This window comes from Natator depressus, chromosome 12 (assembly GCF_965152275.1).
Source record: "Natator depressus isolate rNatDep1 chromosome 12, rNatDep2.hap1, whole genome shotgun sequence".
Lineage (NCBI taxonomy): Eukaryota > Metazoa > Chordata > Testudines > Cheloniidae > Natator > Natator depressus.
The window spans coordinates 23,674,756-23,698,902 of NC_134245.1; the positions used below are offsets into that span (position 1 = coordinate 23,674,756).

Here is a 24,147-nt window from a genome sequence, read left to right on the forward strand (position 1 = left end):
GGAAAAACCTTTCAAAGGAAACAAAAGAAAAATAATAAATTTTAACATGTGTAAATATACCATAGACATTATACACCTCCTTAGGAGATCCAGGGAGCTGTGCCTGGAATTGCTGGTTAGATGCAACAATCCACAGACTCTGCAATAGCTGAAGGCAATGCCATGTGTGGATGTACTGCATCACTGTAATTTACATCACTTCAATCACACTGGTGCAAGTAGCACTGGTAAAATTCTCTAGTGTACACAAAACTTAGGTGACTAGAGAGAAGGGGAAGGATAAATGTTACAGTATTGCCTTTCATTCAGATCTCCTAGAGCATGTCACAAAGATGAAGATTCCCAAGACTCATGAGGTAAATAACGATGCTTAGGTATTAGGAATTTCTTTAATTCCAAGTTCCTTTCTCCATATTTCACTATTGGCTTTATATTCTGCTAACAGCTATTTCTGTTCTTCACCTCCCACTGGGAAGTCTGGCAAATATCATGCTTTATACCTGACACCTACGATGACTCTTTAATTTATTAGAGCGATAATGGGAGTGAGGTAACATATTTTATTGGACTAACTTCTGCTGGTGAGATAGACAAGCTTTCGAGCTACACAGAGCTTTTCTTTATGTTTGAGAAAGGTATTAAGAGTGTCACACGTAAATATAAGATCAAACAGATAGTTTAGCATCAGTAGTTAACACATAATTTAAGACACCATTCAAGGTGAAGTGGCATGTTAACGCCTTTGGAGTCATAGGCCAAAAGGAGGGGTTAGTGGGTTACAGATTATTGTAATAAACCATAAATATAGTGCCTTTATTAATACATGATTTTTAGTGCCTAGCAAAGTTCTGAATTCAAGCTCCTAGTCTCATCTTTTGAAAGTGTCGTGCAGGTTTCCTTTGAGGATGAGGACTGATGGATCAGATATAGAGTGATCACTCTGTGAAAAGCTCTGTGTAGCTTGAAAATTTGTCTCTCTCACCAGCAGAAGTCTGTCCAAAAAGAGGATTACGTCACCCACCTTGTCTCTCTCCAACCTGGGACCGACATGGCTACAACAATAATCTTTAATTTATTAGCAGACATGCTATGAAAAGAAATCATCTTCAGTGCCTACGATCTTTACCTAAATTAATCATATTCAGCCAAAATTCATTCATATTATTCATATTTGGAAAATAAAAACAAATATAAATAATTCATGTGAAGAAAAAGCCTGGAGTTACTGCTTTTGTATGTCACTGAGTATTCAACGTTTTCTATCTTTTGTACCTCAAATATATAACTTTTGCTTTTTGTGTAACAGCAGAAAAAATGTATTACAGTACTTTATTCTAAACCCCTCACTTTAGGGATTATGTTCAACACAGAGTAGTACCTGGGGATGGTGGAGGCTTTTCGCTTAGTGGATTTTCAACTGCCAGTTTTTGCTCCTAGCAAATAAACAAAATAATGTGAGATAATTTGCTGTAACAGTCATCCTTTTCTATTTTAACAACCTCACCATCAATACAGAAATTACACTATTTACCAAACATTTAAGATCCAAGTTTTATCATTATAATTTTGTAGCCCTTAGTCTCTTTGTATGTAATGAATATTTTGTCATATTAAACCAATGACAAAAGAAACCGTAAGTATAAGGGAGAAGTGTGGTCTTTTAGATAGAGACAGCCTCTGTCACTGCCTCCATTACCCCTGCTGCAAGTCAGTTTAATACCTCTGTGCATCAGTCTACCTATTTGTAAAACTAAGTATTAGCAGAAAGAACGAGGAGTACTTGTGACATCTTAGAGACTAACAAATTTATTTAAGCATAAGCTTTCGTGGGCTGAAGGCCACTTCATCAGACGCGTGTAGTGGAAAATACAGCAGGAAGATAAATAGATAGATCTATACAGAGAACATGAAAAAATGAGGGTACCCATACCAGCTCTAATGAGACCAAACAAATAAGGTGGGCTATTATAGCAGGAGAGAAAAAACTTTTGTAGTGATAATTAGGATGGCCCATTTCAAACAGTTGACAAGAAGGTGTGAGTAACAGTATGGGGGGAAATTAGCATGGGGAAATGACTCATCCACTCCCAGTCTTTATTCAAGCCTGATTTAATGGTATCCAGTTTGCAGATTAATTCCAGTTCTGCTGTTTCTCGTTGGAGTCTGTTTTTGAAGGTTTTCTTGTTAAATAATTGCGACTTTTAGGTCTGTAATCGAGTGTCCAGGGAGGTTGAAGTGTTCTCTAACCGGTTTTTGGATGTTATAATTCTTGACATCTGATTTGTGTCCATTTATTCTTTTGCGTAGAGACTGTCCAGTTTGGCCAATGTACATGGCAGAGAGGCATCGCTGGCACATGATGGCATGTATCACATTGGTAGATGTGCAGGTGAACGAACCTCTGATAGTGTGACTGATGCGATTAGGCCCTATGATGGTGTCCCTTTAATAGATATGTGGACAGCATTGGCAACGGGCTTTGCTGCAAGGATAGGTTCCAGGGTTAGTATTTTTGTTGTGTGGTGTGTGGTTGCTGATGAGTATTTGCTTCAGGTTGGGGGGCTGTCTGTAAGCGAGGACTGGCCTGTCCCAAGATTTATGAGAGTGAGGGATCGTCCTTCAGGATAGGTTGTAGATCCTTGATGATGCGCTGGAGAGGTTTTAGTTGGGGGCTGGAGGTGAAGGCTAGTGGTGTTCTGTTACTTTCTTTTTTGGGCCTGTCCTGTAATAGGTGACTTCTGGGTACTCTTCTGGCTCTGTCAATCTGTTTCTTCACTTCCGCAGGTGGGTACTGTAGTTTTAAGAACGCTTGATAGAGATCTTGTAGGTGTTTGTCTCTTTCTGAGGGGTTGGAGCAAATGCGGTTGTATCGTAGAGCTTGGCTGTAGACAATGGATCGTGTGGTGTGGTCTGGATCAAAGCTGGAGGCATGTAGGTAAGTATAGCTGTCAGTAGGCTTCCGGTATAGGGTGGTGTTTATGTGATCATCGTTTATTAGCACTGTAGTGTCCAGGAAGTGGATCTCTTGTGTAGACTGGTCCAGGCTGAGGCTGATGGTGGGATGGAAATTGTTGAAATCATTGTGGAATTCCTCAAGGGCTTCTTTTCCATGGGTCCAGATGATGAAGATGTCATCAATGTAGCACAAGTAGAATGGGGCGTTAGGAGACCAGAGCTGAGGAAGCATTGTTCTAAGTCAGCCATAAAAATGTTGGCATACTGTGGGGCCATGTGGGTACCCATAGCAGTGCTGCTGATTTGAAGGTATACATTGTCCCCAAAGGTGAAACAGTTGTGGGTGAGGACAAAGTCACAAAGTTCAGCCACCAGGTTTGCCGTGACATTATCGGGGATACTGTTCCTGACAGCTTGTAGTCCATCTTTGTGTGGAATGTTGGTGTAGAGGGCTTCTACATCCATAGTGGCCAGGATGGTGTTTTCTGAAAGATCAGCAATGGATTGTAGTTTCCTCAGGAAGTCAGTGGTGTCTCGAAGATAGCTAAGAGTGCTGGTAGCGTAGGGCCTGAGGAGAGAGTCTACATAACCAGACAATCCTGCTGTTAGGGTGCCAATACCTGAGATGATGGGGCGTCTAGGATTTCCAGGTTTATGGATCTTGGGTAGCAGATAGAATGCTCCTGGTTGGGGTTTTCTAGGGGTGTGTCTGTGCAGATTTGTTCTTGTGCTTTTTCAGGGAGTTTCTTGAGCAGATGGTGTAGTTTCTTTTGGTACCTCTCAGTGAGTTCAGAGGGTAATGGCCTGTAGAATGTGGTGTTAGAGAGCAGTGCTTGGCCAGTTATGTATGAGTGGCTATACCACACTTCTCCTCACTACTGCTGATTGATAAAAGAAAGGGGGGAGGGCTTGTTTGTTTTTTGTTTTTTAAAGAAAGAGGAGAGAAACAATGGTTACTTACAATAGTGGCTATGTCCTTTGAGATTACTGCCTACATAAATACATTCTGTGCATGATGCACATGCCTGACTCAAAATTTAGAATTTTCTAGACAGCAGTGTCTGTTGGCCCACTGACTTCAAAGGAATTGAGAGCACTCAGCATCTATGAGGATTAGGACCTAAATTACTTTGATCTGTGGTAGTGTAAGTAATTTGTATATAGTTATAAACAAACATTTCATTGTATACAACCTGTCTGTCTAGATAATTATATAGCGACCACACTGTAGTATCTGAGCACTTAAATTACAAAGAAAGAAGTGCTAAAGGCCAGCACAATCACCTTGCTACCCAAGATCCATAAACCTGGAAATCCTGGACACCCCATCATCTACACCTGGTAAAATACTATGTACTGGCAAAATCTGTGAGAGTTCCCACCTCCTTCATAATACCTCACAAAGTAGTAAGTAGCCACTGTTTCACTCATTTCTGGCCACCCACAGATCTTTCCAACTGTGTAAATTGCATTATAGTCAATTTGCTAAGGCAATCAGAAATGGAAACTGCTTCCAAACTAGGGATATTTTTCAGATGAGAAGGAAGATTAAATATGTTTAACTTTTTAACTGTTGACAGAGAATAATGGTTTCTTTACTCATTTAAATATCAGTATAATACTTAAAAGTGTATAAATGAAAGTGCAGTGTCAGGGCATACAGTTGTTGGATTTTTTTGTCCTACGGCAGACAACATCTAGAGTCCTCTGCTGGCTACTATAAATAGGTTTGAGTGTACTCTGAGTGGAGAACTCCTATACAGGGAAGAGAAGGAAGCTAAAAAAATCTGAATTTGTTTCCCTTACTCAACAAAGTGCTGGTGAAGGTACAAGAGCCTCCCTAAGTCGTGCTGTGATCCTGTGAAGCAAAGCAGAGTAGGGCTGGATCAAGAGACTGCCTGTAGATTCTGCAGGAATAACAGTTACTTACCTTACAGTAGCTGTGTTTCTTCTGGATTTGTTGTCCATATATATTTTACTGGTGGGTGTGCATGCACCCAATGCACTTGAGTTTGGATTCTTTTGGCCAGCAGTCTTTTGGGGGCTGACCTGAGAGTCCTCATGCCTCCTATTAAGGACATAAAGGAAGAGGCAATCCCAACAGCCCCTCAGTTCCTTTGCCAATACAGAATCAAGGTGTTATCAGACTTCATACTAGCGGGGAAGAGAGATGGGTCGTGGAATATACATGGACAATACATGTTAAAGAACCACACCTACTGTAAGTAAGTAAACATTTCCTTTTCTTTCAGTGCCTGTCCATATATATTCCACAGTTGGTAACTCAGAAGCAGTGACCTAGATCACTGAAGGTGAGTGCTAGGAGTCTTCCTAAATAGCAGTTGTAAGACTGCTCCACTAAAATTAGCATCAGATCCTGATACCTCCACTACAGGATAATGCTGGGTGAATATATGTACTGCACTGCAAATAGCTGCCCTACCTATCTCCAATATGGGAACGTTTCTCACAGGAGGATGCTCCAGTAGTAGTGCTCACTCTATCGTGCCCCAGTAGGGTGAGCTGTTAGTCTCCTAGATGGGACTATCTTGCTAATTCATAATACAGCTAGATACAAGCAGAAATCCAGTCAGAAACTGTGTTGAAATGACCTGTCTTTTAGCCCTGTATCCATAAACTATGAATAATCTTGTGGATAGTCTCAGTGACTTAGTTCTATCTATATAGAAAGCAAGGGCTCTAAGACCATCTAGGGTGAAAAGCTACACCTCACCTTTTATCTGAATGTAGTTTTAAGGGAAAAATAGGTAGATGGATGACTAGATTCAAGTTACGGTCAAGGATCACTGCAGTTGGTGTTTCAATGACACCCTCTCTTTATGAAAAATTGCATATGGGGTGTGACCCTATGCCCCATATTCTTCAGAGATATTATGATATGAATATGGCAAAACTAAGATGTGTTCTGTGCAAGGTTGGTCATGTGCAGTACAACTAGAAAGGTTATGATTTACTGAATATGATTATCCTATTTGTATACAAGTATAATTTCTGTATCTGAAGTTAGGAATATGGACTATGTATCAATTACAAAAATATCTGCACCTGGGGAATGCCCACCAGACAAAATGCAATCTGGCTGGTTAGTCAATGGGCCATTAGGGAGAACAATAGGACTTTGAAGATGCTAATCTCCCACCTTCCTGAGAAGCTTCCTGGGATACTGCTTTGTCACTGAAGGATCATGTGATCATGTCACCTGGTATTGGACCCCATCTTGGCCTACTAGTATTTTTCCACTAATGGGGGTGGGGACTAAACTGGGAAACAAAGGATTCCCGCCATATGTAAATTCTATTTAAGGCAGGGAAGTGAGTTAATCAGAGCTCATTCTTCACTGAATCCCCGCCCAGGATGACTGCTGAGAACATCTGAAAAACAAGGGCAGGGGGAGATGAGAGAAGAGCTGAGCCCGGGCTGGAAAAGGTGTCTGGCCTGTGAAAAATGCCAGTTTTCTGTGCACCGCAAGACAATACAATCCTGGGTTTCTAGGGTGTGTCCCCACCTGTGTGTGCGCTACACGAGGCTTGAGGGCCTGGCACAGCAGGACAGGGTGAGGGAGCCCAGACTGGTGGAACAGGCGGGCTCACTGGGACTCCAGTACATCAGGTGGCACCCTGGAGTGGAAGGTAACCCATCACACGGGGGTCCTGCCATGACTGCCTGTATCTCCTCTACCTTTCTGGTCAATATTACTGCTACCAGAAAGCTGTTTTAATGGAAAGGTAAAACAGGGAACATGTTGCCAGTGGGTCTACAGGTGAGCCTATTAACCCCATTAGTACAATATTTAGATCCCAAGGAGGGTGAGCCTCAATGACTAAGGGACTGTCATAAATATAAAGGGAAGGGTAAACACCTTTAAATCCCTCCTGGCCAGAGGAAAAACCCTTTCACCTGTAAAGGGTTAAGAAGCTAGGATAACCTCGCTGGCACCTGACCAAAATGACCAATGAGGAGACAAGATAACTTCAAAGCTGGAGGGGGGGAGAAACAAAGGTTCTCTCTGTCTGTGTGATGCTTTTGCCAGGAACAGAAAAGGAATGGAGTCTTAGAACTTAGTAAGTAATCTAGCTAGATATGCATTAGATTCTGTTTTGTTTAAATGGCTGATAAAATAAGTTGTGCTGAATGGAATGTATATTCCTGTTTTTGTGTCTTTTTGTAACTTAAGGTTTTGCCTAGAGGGATTCTCTATGTTTTGAATTTGATTGCCCTGTAAGGTATTTACCATCCTGATTTTACAGAGGTGATTCTTTTACTTTTTCTTCAATTAAAATTCTTCTTTTAAGAATCTGATTGCTTTTTCATTGTTCTGAAGATCCAAGGGTTTGGGTCTGTGTTCACCTATGCAAATTGGTGAGGATTTTTATCAAGCCTTCCCCAGGAATGGGGGTGTAGGGTTTGGGAGGATTTGGGGGGAAAAGACGTTTCCAAGAGGGCTCTTTCCCTGTTATATATTTGTTAGACGCTTGGTGGTGGCAGCAATAAAGTCCAAGGGCAAAAGGTAAAATAGTTTTTACCCTGGGGAAGTTTTAACCTAAGCTGGTAAAAATAAGCTTAGGGGGTTTTTCATGCAGGTCCCCACATCTGTACCCTAGAGTTCAGAGTGGGGAAGGAACCTTGACAGGGACATACCCACATAAAGCCTTTCAAACATCTAGCCAGCGTAGGGTGTGAAAATATGAAATACCCCTGAATTGGAGAGTGAAAAACTGCTGCTAGTGAGATGGCTGCTAGGTGATCCTCAGGGAATTCACTGACAGTCCAGAGTTCTTTAAAGAGAGAAGGTAGTCCAGTATGTTTGGTATCTGTGACAAGGATGGGGATACTGCCGTTATTGCACCTGGACAGTGAATTTCTTCCATTTAGCTGCATAAGCACGCCTCATTGAGTCTTCTGTTATGGATTAGGATACTTTGTACTTCAGATGAACTGTATCTTTCCACGGAGATCAGCCAGACAGCATCCGTACTGTGAGGTTCAGAGTAGATAGAATGGGATGGAAGATTTGACTGCATCTCTGCAATATTATGTCTGCCTGAAGAGGCAACCGTATCAGAATTTGGATGGGGAGATTGTTTAGGTCCCAGTACCAGAATTGTCAGCCATGCTGGAGCTACCATAATCATTTTGGCTGAGTCCTGCCTAGGCTTTCTGAGAACCCTCGGGATTAATGGAACGGGAGGATAAGTGTACATCAGACCTGTGAAAGATATGGCAATTTCTTGAAAGACCTTATTGTATTAAGTTTGTTTTATTGTGGGACAGGATTGTACGTAACCTCTTTAAGGGGGAAAATGTGAAGAGATGTAGAACCTGGGAGTTCAAAAGACTATACTGAAAACGTACCACACAGGTATGAACTTTTGGGACAATTATGTGGATTTCCTAAGGAATCCCTAGGGAAAAGTTAATGCAAATTCCTCAACTACGGTTATGCAAAAATCCAGCCTTTTGTAACTACGCCCTGAAGAGAACACCATTGTCTGATCATTACCTAATAAAAAAGGCCAAGATCAAAGACCTGAGCTACATAGAGAAACGGCTGATCAGGCCAGTTGTTGTTCTGGTTCTAAGACAGATGAACCTGTAACCCTGGGAAAACCTAGCTGTCGGTTTTGAAGGACTGGCACCTACCAGAACTTGAGGTTGGGATGACCTCAGGTAAGCTTTTTAGGTTGTTTTACTGTTTTCAACATATTTTCTCTGTAATGCATTTACCTTAAGAATAAATGTGCTTGCTTAGAAGGAGCTGTATGGTAACTTACAACTGCAGGCAATACAATGGTCATAGCTTCCTCAGAGAGAAAGCAAAGCACAGGTGCTGGCTTTTTAGGCAGTCTGCTTGCTCGGGCTATCACATTGTAAGGCATGGATCTGTGCAGCCTTAACACTCCTGGTCAGGAAGGAGTGAGACACAAGTCTCTGCCCATGAGAGGCAATGTCTGAGAGCCAATGCCTAAAATGCGTGCCCTTGGTGGATCACAAGGGGGAATATCGGTACAGTTGCCCTGAAACTGTGACAAAGTCCAGGGACCATGTTATCACGAATGCATCAAATAGGAATCCCTAATTATTTCCTTTCTGGAGCAGAGCTTTTTATATTTCTTGTTTTCTTTGTTGGCAAAGAGGTATATGGTGTGATAACCCCACTTTAGAAATGTCTTGGATTATGCTGTTACTGACCACTTGTGGTCACTTGAAAATTGTGTGCTGAGGTGATCTGTCATTATGTTCTGTAATCCTGACAAATGTACTGCTATGAGAGTAATTTCATGGTGGATACAAAAGTTCTATAGATATACAGCTGCCTGACATAGGGGAATGGATCTTGCTCCCCTTTGCTTGTTATATAAAACATGGAATGTCCATCATGATTTGAATTATCAGTCCTTTCAGAAGCAGGAAGAAAGCTGTGCATGCCCAATAAATGGCTTTTAGCTCAAAGACATTTATGTGGAGTCATATTTCCCCAGAAGTCCAAGTATACTGTGTTTGAAGATTGGGTTTCTTATCCTAGTGTGGAGACATCTATCACTAACATCTTTTGGGAGGGCTCCAGCACCCTTGGTCTGGAACTGAATGGAATAGCCAAGATTTCCAGAACTCAGTAGGCTTTAATGACAGTGTTCCACACCCCACAATGAAACAAGTAACTCCCATATGGAGGGGATATAATTGGAATATCAAAAAGAATTTGTATACCACTCCCAAACAAGAAGTCAAATCTGCTGCCTGGATCATGAGAGAGACTAATAAGCAGATATTGTGGTGGATCCAAACTACTTCCTTCTCAGAAATTTTTGACACTTTCTAGGTGGTTCAGGCTGCCTATATTGGGAGTAAATGCTGTGGCTGACAACTGATGTACTTTTGCAAGTCCTTCAGTGTAAGGCCTCAACTGTTTTAGCACTGAAGAGTGCTAAATGCAAGAGCCTCAATTGCTACTTGAAATTCTTTGAGGATCTCTTCGTAACACTTGAGATCATCATCTGAAGCACAAAGCACTGCTTGGAGGCATGTGCATGTCACAAGCTGACCTTCAGTGAAGAGCAACTTAAAATCTTCCCTATTGTCTTGACGAAGGCTTTTGGCAAATTTAACCATTGAATCCCACTTCAATTAATCATATTTAACCAAAAGGTCTTGGTAGTTGGTGATTCTCACTTGGAGGCATGATGTGAAGTAATTTTTCCATCAGAATAAATTGTTTTGGGGGGCTTTCCTTGTCTTTTGGTGTTATTTCAATGTGATCTCTCATTTGATGTAGTAACCACTATTGAACCTGGAGTGGGATATGCCCAAAGTCATAGGAAGAAACCTGGTAGTGATGGTCTGCTCTCATCAATATTGGTACCAGAGAGACAGCTGTCTGCTAGAGCAATTTAGCTGGCTCTGAAAGTCCCTAACTGATGGGAATTGCAAGATGTCCAGGTACCGAGGTGTGCAAGATGAGCAGAAGCTTGTGTGATTTTTTTTTTCCTGAACTACCTCAACTGGAAGCTCCAGCATGTTAGCCATTCTGAGTAACAAGTCTTGGAACATCTTGTTGTCATCTGTTGAGGCTATACTAATTGACAAAGATAACTCAACAAGTACAGCCTCATCCAGGAATGATGGGGACATATGAGCTGGTGAAAGATGGTCCTCTAACTGAGACTCTCTTCATCTGAGCCATTAGCCTGTTCAGTTGATGCAGGAACAGACTGAGCTGGCTGTAAAGCCGCCTTGTGCAGTGGAGAAAGGGAACTAGTCCTGATTTGAGAAGTAGACACTGGTCTTCTAGCATAGTGAATCCTTCACAGAGCCCAATAAGTCCAAGGCTATTGATAGGCAGTAAGGGCTACGGCCAAGGGCAATGATACCAGCGCATACTTTGAGCCTCTTTGAGCTTCAATGCCTAGAGTAATAAAATTCATCCCATCATTCCCTCTCAGGTGTAAATTGCCCTAAATATCTGGATCTTAGGGAACAAACCAGAGAAGACTCTCTAATGCCCTCAGTACCTGAGAATGAATAGTCCTCCCTATGAGGAGAGGCTGTATCAGCTGGTGTGCTGAAAGCACTTTCAGATGATGCTCTGGTCAGTACCATTGATGTCCTCATTTCCCATACTGGAGCAGCAGTCGATGCCAAAGGAGGAAGCTTCAGCACTGCAACAGTGGGGATCCCAGTACCAAAACGACCAGTACGTCTTTTGAGGCTATATACAATTTTGGTACCAAATCTGTTGTACCAAACATGAAGACAGGTGAGTAGATGGCGTCAGTACCAGAGACATGGTACCAGGGGCCTCAGGACCTGGAGGATGATACTGGGCAATGTAAGTGGTATCAAGGGAGCTGGTCTTGAGGCACGGTGACTCGTGCCTTACCATGGGCCAGAGCAACCCTTCTGGGGCCTTGCTACCTTTCCCCCTGAGGTTCAAGAGGATTTATGGCTCCCTGAGGAAGGACCTGGTGAAGAAGAGTAAGATCTATTTTTTGTGTGGTCTTGGTACTCCTTTCTCGTCTGAACCCTTGAGATTTTACCAGACAAGGAGAATGGCTTTTTAGAAGCATTTACTTTGACTTCACAAGTTAAGGACACAATGGGAGTACTTTTATATGACGAGTGCTCAGAAGCTGCTGCCTATCGGGAAGAGGTCGCAAGTGGCCAGGCCTAGTGGTTGGAATCCAAATGCCACAGCCCAAGGTCAAAGTAGAGTCAGAGCCAGGAATCGGAGCTGGAGGTCAGAACCAAAGTCCAGAGTTCAAATGCCAGAGCCAAGAGTTGAGACAGAACTAGGTCTGAGGGTCAGAACCAGATTAGCTGGAGTCAGGGAAGGCAGGAGCAGGGTGGGTTCCAAGGCAGTGACAAGACTGGAACAAGGCTGGGTGCTGGGCAGGTGACAGTCTATACCATTAAGTTCACCACTTTTACAAGACTATGATAAATTTTGTACAAAGTATGCCTTCTGAGGAATCATTTAAAAACTCATCATCCGCTGCATGTTATTGTCCTGGTTAAACGTGTATCAATATTGTATGTAAAGTTATAAGTTTCTACTGTATAAAATTGCTGTAACACATTCCAGAGTTCAAAAGGCAGGCCCAAACCAATTCTTTAAAGACAACGACTGGCACTCCCAGACAGGTATCAACAAAGTCAAGTGGGCTATCACTTAGTTATGCAACAATTCTCTGGTGGGGGAAGGCATGAACAAGAAATTTGAATTTCCTCACAATAATGGTTCAAACCTCACATCCACAAGGCACTGTTTGTCACCAGGACTCAGCTAGGATGTTTGCAGCACAACAAATTGAATTATAAAGAGGGGAGAAAAATGCTTGACCTCTCTCCTCCATCTCTGCTCGTGACATCAACGACTCTCAAAGAACTGAACTTGGGGGAGGGGGAGTCATGGCTGGGAGGCTTTTCAGCCAGTAAAGACTGTTGTAAGCTTATGGTAAGAGAAATCTTTTTGCTTTTAAATGTACTTAGCTTGTTAAGTTAGGCATTTAGCTCACATTTTATCTTTTATTTCTGTTGTAACCAATCCTGACTTTTATACTTCATTACTTGTAGTCACTTAAAATCTTTCTTTTCTTTCTGTACTTAATAAACGTGTTTCACTGTTTTATCAAACCAGTGTGTTCAGATTGGGAAACTCAATTTGGGATAACAGCTGGTGCATATCATTTTCCATTGATGAAACGTTGGACTTTATATGAGCTTGCATTGTTCAGTAAGGTGCCGGACAATACAAGATGCACATTTCTGGTGGAAAGTCTGGGACTAGAGAATCTGCTGCTGTTCTTCTGCAGTGTAATTCATGAGTGGCTAGCCAGTAACACTTAATACTGTGCAGCTGGGAGCTAGTTACATGCTGGAGGCTGTGTGTTAACTGGCCAGGGGTGGCTGTTCACCAGTAAAGCAGTGTAAAAATATATCCCAGGTTGGAGAACTCAGGCGATGCAGCTATTCAGCAATCCAGATTGTACCCTGGGGAATGTCACTGCAGGTCTAGGCTGAAGTGAGGTTGGGAGCATGGCAAGGTCTAGGCTCAAGCAGTGGAGGAGCAGAGCAGGAGCAGGTCTTGGAATGAGGTAAGCAGAGGGAGGCAGAGAATCCACAGACACGTGCGTTCAACAGCCAGAGAACTGCTGCTGGCTTAAGAACCGGCGTGCTAGGTTCCTCGGTCAATCAAGCAGGAATGTCCATCAGGCAGCCTGGCTGACTTGGTAGACTGACGGAAGACACTGCTACAGGGCCTTACTACTGACACTTCCGCAGGATGCACTGACCTTTTCAGCAGGAGCATTTTCAGATAAGATTTCCTAGCTCTTTGGGTTCTTTTAGAAAATAATTTACAGAGAGCACATCTTTTTGCAATGTGCTTCTCACCCAGACACAATCAACAAATGGTATGCTCATCATTGAGAGGCATTACAGCCTAATATGAAGGACAATTTTTAAAACCTGGAGATTTGTGTTCAGTCATAATGATGTACCCCGCAACAGGGCCTAACTCACAGGTAAACAAAGGAGTGAATTACTGTGTAGCACTAACGACTGATTAACTGCTAAGTACCTACATTTACTGTTTACATAACAAAGAATAGTCAGCACAGTGAATGAAGAAACTCGACCCTGCCAGTTCTGACTTGTAGCCAGTGGAGGCGAGAAGGGACTGAAGGTGGCTGGGGTTGCCCCATCTTTTGCGCACTCAGCTGGAGACATGTGGACACTCAAAGCACAATCATAACTGCCAACGAAACTGCTGGCTAAATGAATCCAATCTCAAGTGCACGGGGTGGAATATATACAGACAAGCACCCAAAGAAGAAATTATAACACTGGAGGCTTGATGGGGCACTCACTTCCTCCACTGGTACTAAACCAATGTCCCAGCAAGGTAATTATGGGACACTGAGCCTACATTACTTTCCACAAGAGTAGGAACTGTTAAACCCAGCGTCCTGGCCAAAATATAGCTCAGGTTATTATTAGGGATGGCCCAACTGGAACACCAAATCCCCTTAACCTTGGTGAAGCTTGGAACAGATTCTGAACTTTACCACTTACATGTGTCTCTTGTTTTTATATGCTACCTCCCTAAATTCCCCTTGCATTTTCACTTATTTCTTCCTCAGTGCTTGTCTGAATCTGTTATGTAGTGTTTCTGCATCCTGCATTGCTGCTGTGCTCCACCTCAACAGTGGTTGCATTTCACTAAAGGGTGAATGATCCCTATATAGAGACCGTCCATATAATGTGCTTTGGGATCTTTCAAAATAAATGATTATCACAATTAACCTGTAGGTCAATTGTAAAAGGCTCCCTGGTGACAACAAAATAATTCTCATCAGAGCAATTCTTAATCATCAATCACGGATGACACTTTTTTTCAAAATGCATCGTAATCAATACCTTCACCAAACTCTTACCTTTACATTCAAAACAGGAGGTTCATCTTCTGTTAAGGAAAAAAAAAGATGGTCTTTGAATCAATTCAAAACAAAAATCTTTACAAGTCCATAAATCATAAGACTATAGGGAAATGCAAACCTACTGCAGGCCACATTAAGCAAATATTCCCAAATGAGTGCACAGATTAGATAATTTAACTCCTCTGCCATTATAATCCAGTCATTTTATTATAATATCAACATTATAATATTATAATATCAACTGACAATAATATGCCTAGCTCAAGAAAGTGCTGTTAGTCCCTTCTCTTCCTAAGTACTTAAATTCCCCCTAAAAAACTTATTTTATAAGATGCTAAATGGGAACATTGAACAAAAAGATATCAAATGAAAACAGAGCATGTTTGGTATATACAAGTTAAAACTGCTTCAGTTTCAAATGTAGGGAAGATTTTATCTCTGATTCCTGCATATAACTTCTATATATGGGAATCCCTTATGTATGATAGGGAGAATGTACAAATAATGCTACTGTAGACACAAACTTCAGTATTAGACATATATCTTCCAACACCCATTTTATAACTAGAAATACATTTTCTTGTAAGAAATGCAGATACAAAGAAACTCTTGACATTAATGTTTGCTCAATCATAGAGCAGCAATGGAATACGAACTACTGCAAAATACATTATGTGTGTTATCAGTCCTGACCTCCAAACGAATACTCCTTTGACTCTGCTCCCACAGAAAAACATACAAACTTACACCAAAATCTTTTATTTTTTCTGCACTAGGAGCAAGAGAAAATTAAACTCTGGTGGCTCTTTCCTGTTACTACTGAACACACATGACTCCTATTGACTTCCGTGGGACTGAGCACACATGCAACAGCAATACAACAAAGCCCTGGGATCCACTGGAGACTGCAAGTCCTACAAGTCACAAGGACCTGATTGATTAAATGAAATGTGTGAAAAAGTTACTGATATTAACATGCCTACAACTTTAGGGTGAATTCCTGATTCTTTAAAGCCAATGGTAATACATTGACTTCAAGGGGGCCAGGATTTCACCCATCATGTACAACCTTGTCCAGGAGACCCTGGACAACAGAAAAATTCAGAAGCAAATGTTTCAGATTTGAAGAGTCCACAAAAAGACATCCACCTGCTTCAATATAGCATTCTGATTTAGTATTAGAGCAGTCATGGCTTAATGAATCCTCATGTCCACAGCAGTTGATATTCTAAGTAGGGTTATTACTGAGAAACAGGTTTCTTGCCAATTGGGTGACTGGCTCGGCTCTTTCTAAAGAGCTGATTAGACTGCTGTTGTAGGAATACAGATTTCTCAATATCAGTAAATAAAATAAGGAGTCACATAACCTAAACAGTCACTGAAATAGTAGGCATTAAAACTGAAAGCTCTTCAGTGGGCAGAAAAATGTTAATGATAGGAAAAATAAAGAAGACAGTAAAGTAATAAAGGCTTTACTGAAGTCTTTGGGGATGGCTATTTAGTAGGGCTGCATAAAAGGACTGACACATAATAGGTAGTTTCAGATCACACAAATTTGTATGAAGGCAAAGTTTTGGGTAAAAATCCTGGCCTTACTGAAGACATAAGAACAGCCATACCGGTCAGATCAGTCCATCTAGGCCAGAATCCTGCCTCTGATCAGTGCCAGATGCTTCAGAGGGAATGAACACAATGGGGCAATTTTGAATGATTCATCCCCTGACATCCAGGACCCACCTCTGGCAGTTGGAGGTTTAGGGACACCCAGAGCATGGAGTTGTGTCCCTGACAATCTTTGCTTATAGCCATTGATGGACCTATCTTCCATGACCTTGTCTAATTCATTTTTTAACCCAGTTATAGTTTTGGCCTTCAGAATATCCCATGGCAATGAGTTCCACAGGTTGACTGTGCATTGTTCGAAGAAGTACTTCCTTATGGTTTTTTTTAACTTGCTGCCTATCAATTTCCTCAGGTGACCCCTAATTCTTGTGATAGGTGAAGTGGTAAATAACACATCCCTATTCATTTTCTCCACACCATTCATGATTTTATAGACCTCTATCATATCCCTGCTTAGTCATCTATTTTGTAAGATGAACAGACCCAATCCTCAAAGCTGTTCCATACCTCTAATCATTTTTGTTGTACTTCTCTCACCTTTTCTAATTCTATCTTTTTTGAGATGAGGCGACCAGAATTGCACACAGTGTTCAAGGTGTTGGTATACCATGGATTTATATAGTGACATTATATTTTCTATCTTATTATCGAGCCCTTTCCTAATGGCTCCTAACATTGTTAGCTTTTTTGACTGCTGCTGCACATTGAGCAGATGTTTTCAGAGAACTATCCACGATGACTCCAAGATTTCTTTTTTGAGTCGTAATAACTAATTTAGACCCCATCATTCTGTATGTATAGTTAGGATTATTTATTTACTTTGCATTTATCAACACTGAATTTCATCTGCCATTTTGTCACCCAGTTTAGCGAGACCCCTTTGTAACTTCGCAGTCAGTTTTGGACTTACTATTGTGAATAATTTTGTATTGTCCTCAAATTTTGCCACCTCACTGTTCACCTCTTTTTCCAGATCATTTATGAATAGACGGAACAGCACAAGTACCAGTATAGATCCTTGGGAGACCCCACTATTTACCTCTCTCCATTGTGAAAACTGACCATTTAGTCCTACCCTTTGTTTCCTATCGTTTTACCAGTTTCTGAGCCATGAGAGGACCTTCCCTCTTATCACATGACTGCTAAGTTTGTTTTAGAGCCTTTCATGAGGGACCCTGTCTGTAAGACTTTCTGAATGTCCAGGTGTACTATATTGACTGGATCACCCTTGTCCATCTTTACTGACTGGCCAAAGAATTCTAATAGATTGGTGAGGCATGATTTCCCTTTACAAAAGAGCTACTGACTCTTCTCAAACACACTGTGTTTATCACTGTGTCTGATAATTTTGTTCTTTACTGTAGTCTAAACAATTTGCGTGGTATGCAAGTTAGGCCTGTAATTGCCAGGATCACCTCTGGGGACCACTGTTCCCTCCAAGCTGTGTGTGTGTGCACATAGATCTTAAACCCCGCACACACGGAGAAACACCGCGCACTCCAGCTTTGGCTTTTTTTTTTTTTTTTTTTTGCGCTTCGGTGGCGACACTCTGTCTTTTTTTTTTCTTTTGGCGGTGGCACAGATGAAATTTTTTGCGCACACGGCCTGTTAAAAATTAGAGGGAACATTGCTGGGGACATTGTTAAAATAGGCGTTACAATAGCTATCCTCCCATCATCTGGTACTGAGGCTGATTTAAGCAACAGATTGTATACCATAGTTAGTATTTACCCTGGAACGTTAAAAAGTAGAAAAAAATCACTTTAAAAGTATGTTTGTTTACCTTCCACTTGTATATTTGACTGGTCTACTAAAATCGGAAACGTAGCTTCATGGGAAGAAATTTCATTCTCATCAACATCAACACTAGGAGATACTGGAAGCTTTCCCTGGATGAAAATATCACAGAGAAGTAACCATATTAACATCCTAAAAACAGACCATGCACATTTGCAAGCAGGCAAGCGCATGTGACACATTTATAGCATTAATGCTCACACCAGTCCTTAGAATGATTGTTGCACAGAAATCTCTTAAGATAATACTTAAATCCATATTTTCCATTTTTTTCCTTTAGATTTACATGCATGAAAATCTTAACAGTAATTAACAGTAGATAAGGAATTATGGTATTTTCTTAGGTCACAACAAGGTAATGGTCCCTCTATTTTGCTCAGTTAATAAGTCTGTAAAAGCACCTTATCTTTCACTTATTACATACAGTATCTAAACTCACTGTTTATACATAAAACATATATACAATATATCTCAACCTGTTCAATAAAATTACTGTGTGCATATTTAGGGAATCAAGAATATAATATACCTTAAGATTGTACTGTCTGAGCTGTTTTACCTGTCAACTACATACCAGCACCCCATACACTTCTCTCTCCCCTTTCACTGACTACCCTCTCTCTGCTTCACCTCAGGGTATTTTTTGCTTCCTTTCACAGACATAGCATTTTGCTGCTTCTCATCTACTCTGTTACTTTTCTTTCTGTCTGTTAAATTTTTAATATCATTTTGGCACAAAGCTCCAAATTGCACTCTACGTGTGCCCTAGGAGCGTTAAACTGCTCTCTCTCATAGGCAGAGAAAATCCAAATCCACAACATGGAAAAATCTACTGGTATCAAAGATACGGGGTCTTTCTGATAACTGCTGTACGATTCACAATCTCTCAGTCTCTAGGCATGCTGTCATGGATCCACGGGATCTGGTGAATGCCCAGCTTGTAACCAGTCCCTTGGGAGTGATTCCTTCAGTGTGCCAGGCCCTGAGGACCCACATGGTTCTGCAGGGGCAGGTCCCTAACCTCCAAGACTGGGCCTTCAGGCACTGCAAACCTGTCTTTCTCCGTGGCTCCCTGCAGCACATCCAGCCACGCCAGACTCTCATGGGAGGCTTGTACTGTACCCCTTCAACTCCCAGTGAGTATTTCCAGAGACAGCAGGCAGCCTACAGAATCTGCAAGTCCTTAGGTTTGCAAAGACAGGCAAAGGTTAGCCATAGTCCAACCCAACTAAGCTAGTGCAAATGGACTCCATCTCTGTCCGTCTCTCTCTCTCTTTTCTCACCGCAGGTGAGAGCAGCCAAACCTGAGTTCACAACCCCCGCCTGCCACTGCTTCTCACTGTTGAATGTAGATCATTCACTTTCTGGACCCTCTGTTGATCTGGGTTAATTTCAACCAGTACCTTAACAACCCAGTCATTTCACCCAGACAAGGAAGTGACACACACACTTCATATCTCCTGTGCTGTTCCAAGAGCAGTGTTAACCCTTTTGCCCCTCACTGGGTGGGAATGCAAAGTACAGAGGGAAACTGAGGCACATATAGGAATCAAACATATTACCAAAAATTTCCACTTCCTCACACAGGCATCTATCTGCTCATCACTGTGATACTGGAGCAGTATCTAAGCTTTCAATATTTGTAAAAGTGGTATTTCTTGTACTTCTAGTTTAAAAAGTAATCTTTATAACATACAGTAAATCAGTTCCTGTTTGACACTTGAGTCTGCAATTAGACTGGATGAAACAATAACCCCAAAGAGATTTTGATTCTGAGGACTATGCATCCCTCATCACCTAAAGATTAGATTATTCAAATGTACTGTCAATGGGGCTACACTTTAAGGTATTTGGAAACATAAATTGGTGTGGCACATAGATGTCTGCATATTAAGTGGTGCTACAAGCACAGAGAACAGTATACTAACAGTCTGAGATCTGTACTGGCTTCCAACTAGTTTCCACGTAGAATTTTAAGTGTTTTTTCACCTGTAAAACGCTCAATGGTTTGGGTCCAGACTATCAGAGGGACCACCTGTCTCTTTAGGTAATACTGAAGCACACTGTGAACATCTCCAAAGATGCTCAAGCTAACAGCTCCATCTCTATGACAGGCCTTTGACTCTAACTCACCTCCCACCTACTCTGACAAAGGCCATATTATTTGGCCTTCAGGGCCTGCTGCAGACGCTCATCTATTTCCCCAGGCTTTTCAGGGAAGAGTGGGTTGAAGGATGCGGTTGGGAATGGTTGAGTGCAAATTATTATTTAGTGGTGGTGGCTGCATTAGGACTTAACTTATTAAATGAGCTAAGTGTGCTATTAAAATGTGCTATATCATTTAGTGTCTTTGGGTGATGGAGGTTTTGGTTTTATTTATCCTTTTGTTTGTATATGTGCACAGAGCTTGAAAGGATGCTCTTAATATATCTTAGTAAATAAATAAGTAAATAGGTACTATGTTTACTCAGGTTTCAGAGTAGCAGCTGTGTTAGTCTGTATTCGCAAAAAGAAAAGGAGTACTTGTGGCACCTTAGAGACTAACCAATTTATTTGAGCATAAGCTGTAGCTCACGAAAGCTTATGCTCAAATAAATGTGTTAGTCTCTAAGGTGCCACAAGTACTCCTTTTCTTTATGTTCACTCAGTTGTACAAGTTTAAAGAAATGGAGTCTGCTATTTCTAATCATTAATGTAGGTTTTTGAATAGCTTAAACTGATGTTCAATTTTGCCAATATACTGTTTTGTAGATTTTAACTATTTTTATGCATCAATAAAAAGCTGGTAGGTCAACTTTCAGGCCAACCAGCCTTCACAGCGTCCCTTCCAGAAAATATATTTCAAATAAATGTAAAAATTTTTTAAACTATTTTGAAACTGCAATTCTTTTATTTTAAACTTGATTTCACCCTATATTTTGTCATAAAAAAAACCATAAAATATAGAAACAGCTCCACCTTATGGCCACGATTATATCAGTTTTCTATTTGTAACTGAAGTAAGGCCAGTGAATGTATCCTTTGGTGCCAGGACTCAAGACTTTCTTGCATTAAGAAATATACATAAAATGATGTCAACGTTTACGTAAAGCAAAGGTGATGGAACTGACTCCTATTTCTATTATACCAATGTCATTCAGAATTAATTCCACTTACGTCAATGGGGACGGACTAGTGTAAAACAGGTGCGAAAGCAGAATCAGGAAATGGGGTGTAATGTGTAAATCAAACAAAAGTTTTCCAAATTAAGTTGCAGATTGTTTTTTACTTGTTGGTGAATGAGAGAATCTTTCTATACCAGGTATCTGTAACTTTTCCAGCTGAACATATATATTTTCAATTCCTAATGTGTCTAAGCGCAAAAGAGCCACTTACTTGGTTGCTAGAGATGATAGTCATAATATTCAATGCATACATTGTTTTAAATTTACCAGAAATTCAGGCAATTCTAATACATTAGGAACAAAATTTATTGTTTAGCTTACCTTTTGATTAATAAAAGTAGCAGTTTTGATGTTACTGATCATTAGGCTCCCTAAAATACCTTTATATGCAAGGTAACAAGTTATTTCCTACTATGTCTTGAGAAAATACTGCAAGAAACAGAATTATTTTTTTCCAAGATGGAATGACTCCAAATCCAATCAGGCAAGGAAAAGATTCACAGCCTGAAGTGGAGGAAATGAGAGAGGGGCCTTCCTCACATCAAAGAAACTGTCTGCGCTTCCAGTTATGAAGGAAAAAGAAAAGGAGTACTTGTGGCACCTTAGAGACTAACCAATTCATTTGCGCATAAGCTTTCGTGAGCTACAGCTCACTTCATCAGATGCATAAAGTGGAAAATGCAGTGAGGATGTTTTATACACACAGACCATGAAAAAATGCATGTTTATCACTTCAAAAGGTTTTTTTCTCCCCCCCACCCCACTCTGGTAATAGCTTATCTAAAGTGATCACTCTCCTTACAATGTGTATGATAATCAAGGTGGGCCATTTCCAGCACAAATCCAGGGTTTAACAAGAACGTCTGAGGAACAGTGGGGGGGGGTAGGAAAAAACAAGGGGAAATAGGCTACCTTGCATAATGACTTAACCATTCCCAGTCTCTATTCAAGCCTAAGTTAATTGTATCCAATTTGCAAATGAATTCCAATTCAGCAGTCTCTCACTGGAGTCTGGTTTTGAAGTTTTTCTGTTGTAATTTCGCAACTTTTATGTCTGTAATCGTGTGACCAGAGAGATTGAAGTGTTCTCCGACTGGTTTATGAATGTTATAATTCTTGACATCTGATTTGTGTCCATTTATTCTTTTATTCTTTTTGCGAATACAGACTAACACGGCTGCTACTCTGAAACCAGTTATGAAGGGTGGATCCTCCAGCTGGGGCTCATTAGAACAGGAAGAAATAAATAGAAGGCATTAGTACATGGATTTATTCCTTTTTGGGAGGAAAAAGAGGTTTAGGAGGCTCCTGGACTGGAACAAAACTCTCACGAAAAATCTGCTGTACAGAAAATCTTGATCCCAGGAGAAAGCTGTGCTATGCTGTGGGGAAAACAGTAAGTGAGAAACTATTTTGTCCTTTTATTTTGGATCTGGTTAAGGGAAATCTTGACAGATACCTTTACCCTTGATTAGGGCGGAGAATTCCCAGTTGTGGGTATATGGTGTCCTTAAAAGAGTAGGATGCTTTATTTTTTCTGCTGATTAATAAATGCTCTATGAAGCTATTTGATTTAATGTAACTGGGGAACAATCACACCTCCTTCGTGACAGGTTTGGGGTCCTGAGTGGCTAAAACTATGCTACCAACTCTTACTGTCCCTCCAGCTATAGGTAGGCCCATAAAAATAAGCAATTTTTAAGGTTGCCTGATACTTCCCATTATAAAACCATGTTTTCAGTTATTCATAATTTTGTCAAACTTTATCCAATTGGGCTGAAATTTTCCAGACTCGATACCTGCCTCAGGTTGAATTTTATTGGAAAGTTTTATCTGAAAAGTTTCAACTCTTTCTGAGAACATGACAAAGGAAAAATGTTTTGACATTTAAAAAAGGCAACCTTTTCTCTGACAAGTTATATTGCCCTCATGCTTTCATGAGGGACTCTAGATCTGGCTGGGAGTGGGGGGAAGAGGGTAGCCATTTTGTGAGGGACATGTCTTTTGATTTTCCTGTGATAACCCACCTAAATTTGGCCAAATTCTAAGTCTCTTAAAAATACTGGCTCACGTATGCTCAATAGAGATTTTTAAAGTTCAACTGCTAAAATTTCCAAATTTCCTCACTGTGCAGCTGACCAGAATGCACATGCACCATCCTCACAGACTGACTGAGCATGCTCCACCCCAGGGCTATAGGGGCAATGCCAGACTTCCCTTACAGTTGCTGCTTCCAGAAGTTCTGGGGTGGGCTCAGGCACTGGAACTGAGAGCAAAGATCTTGTCTCTCCTGCTCTCTCAGTGATTTCCTGCTGGCACCCAGGTAGCACAAAGGAGGAAGCTGCCTGACTCAAATGCAGAGAGGACAAGGGAAGGACCGGGGGAAGGAAAGGAATAGACTGGCAGAAGAAGCCAGGTGACACTGGGACTGGACTTGGGGATGGGGGAAGGCGATCGAAGCTGACAAAACACAAAGGCTGAAACGGGTTGGGCAAGGAGACTGTGTGTGAGATGGGGAGAGACTCAAAGCCAGATGGCTGGAGAGGGAGGGAGCACTGAGACTGAATGAGGAATGGGGAGGCTGGGAACAGCTGGACAAAGAGACTGGGCCTAGGAAGCAGTGGGAGTGTGTGTGTGGAAACAGATTTGACGAGGAGCGAGGGTTGTGGGGAGAACGGAGACTGGCTGGGCGAAGAAACTGGGACAAGGGAGCGAGGTGGGGGACAGAGACTGAGATTTGAATAAGAAGCCCAGAGAGTGGGGAGATGACTGGAGGCCAGAAAGATGGGACAAAACAGATTGGATGAGGAGCTGGGATGGGGAGGAACACCGAGACTGGCTGAGCAAGGAGTCCTGGTGTGTGTGGGGAAGGGGGGGGGACTGGGAACGGTGAGGGAGCATCAAAGGGGAATCTGGGAGTGGAAAGGTGATAGGAATGGTTTAGGTAGAAGGGGTCAAGTTTGTAGGGTAAGGCAGGGACAGACAGAAGGGTCTGGGACCACTTGAGCCATTCCTCTCCAGAGCCTGAAATGGAATCCAAGATTTCAGAGTCTCATCATTCCTCTGCTGTCAGCAAACAGCTCTCAAACCCAATGGTAAAGTGTGTCACATCCCCCTCTATTGCTGGTCCACAGAGAGGATGACTTCTTACT

General features: G+C 41.5%; 1 protein-coding gene across 2 annotated transcripts in view; it reads right to left on the reverse strand.

Annotated features, from left to right (window-relative positions):
• Positions 1 to 24,147, reverse strand: part of CEP89 (centrosomal protein 89) — a 131,477-nt gene that overhangs the window by 97,729 nt on the left and 9,601 nt on the right. For both annotated transcript variants that reach the window (XM_074968723.1, XM_074968724.1), the window contains exons 5-7: positions 17,818 to 17,923; positions 14,409 to 14,437; positions 1,379 to 1,433 (exon numbers count right to left, since the gene is read on the reverse strand). In XM_074968723.1, coding sequence (XP_074824824.1) covers positions 1,379 to 1,433; positions 14,409 to 14,437; positions 17,818 to 17,923 — 190 coding nt within the window. The remainder of the gene's footprint in view (positions 1 to 1,378; positions 1,434 to 14,408; positions 14,438 to 17,817; positions 17,924 to 24,147) is intronic.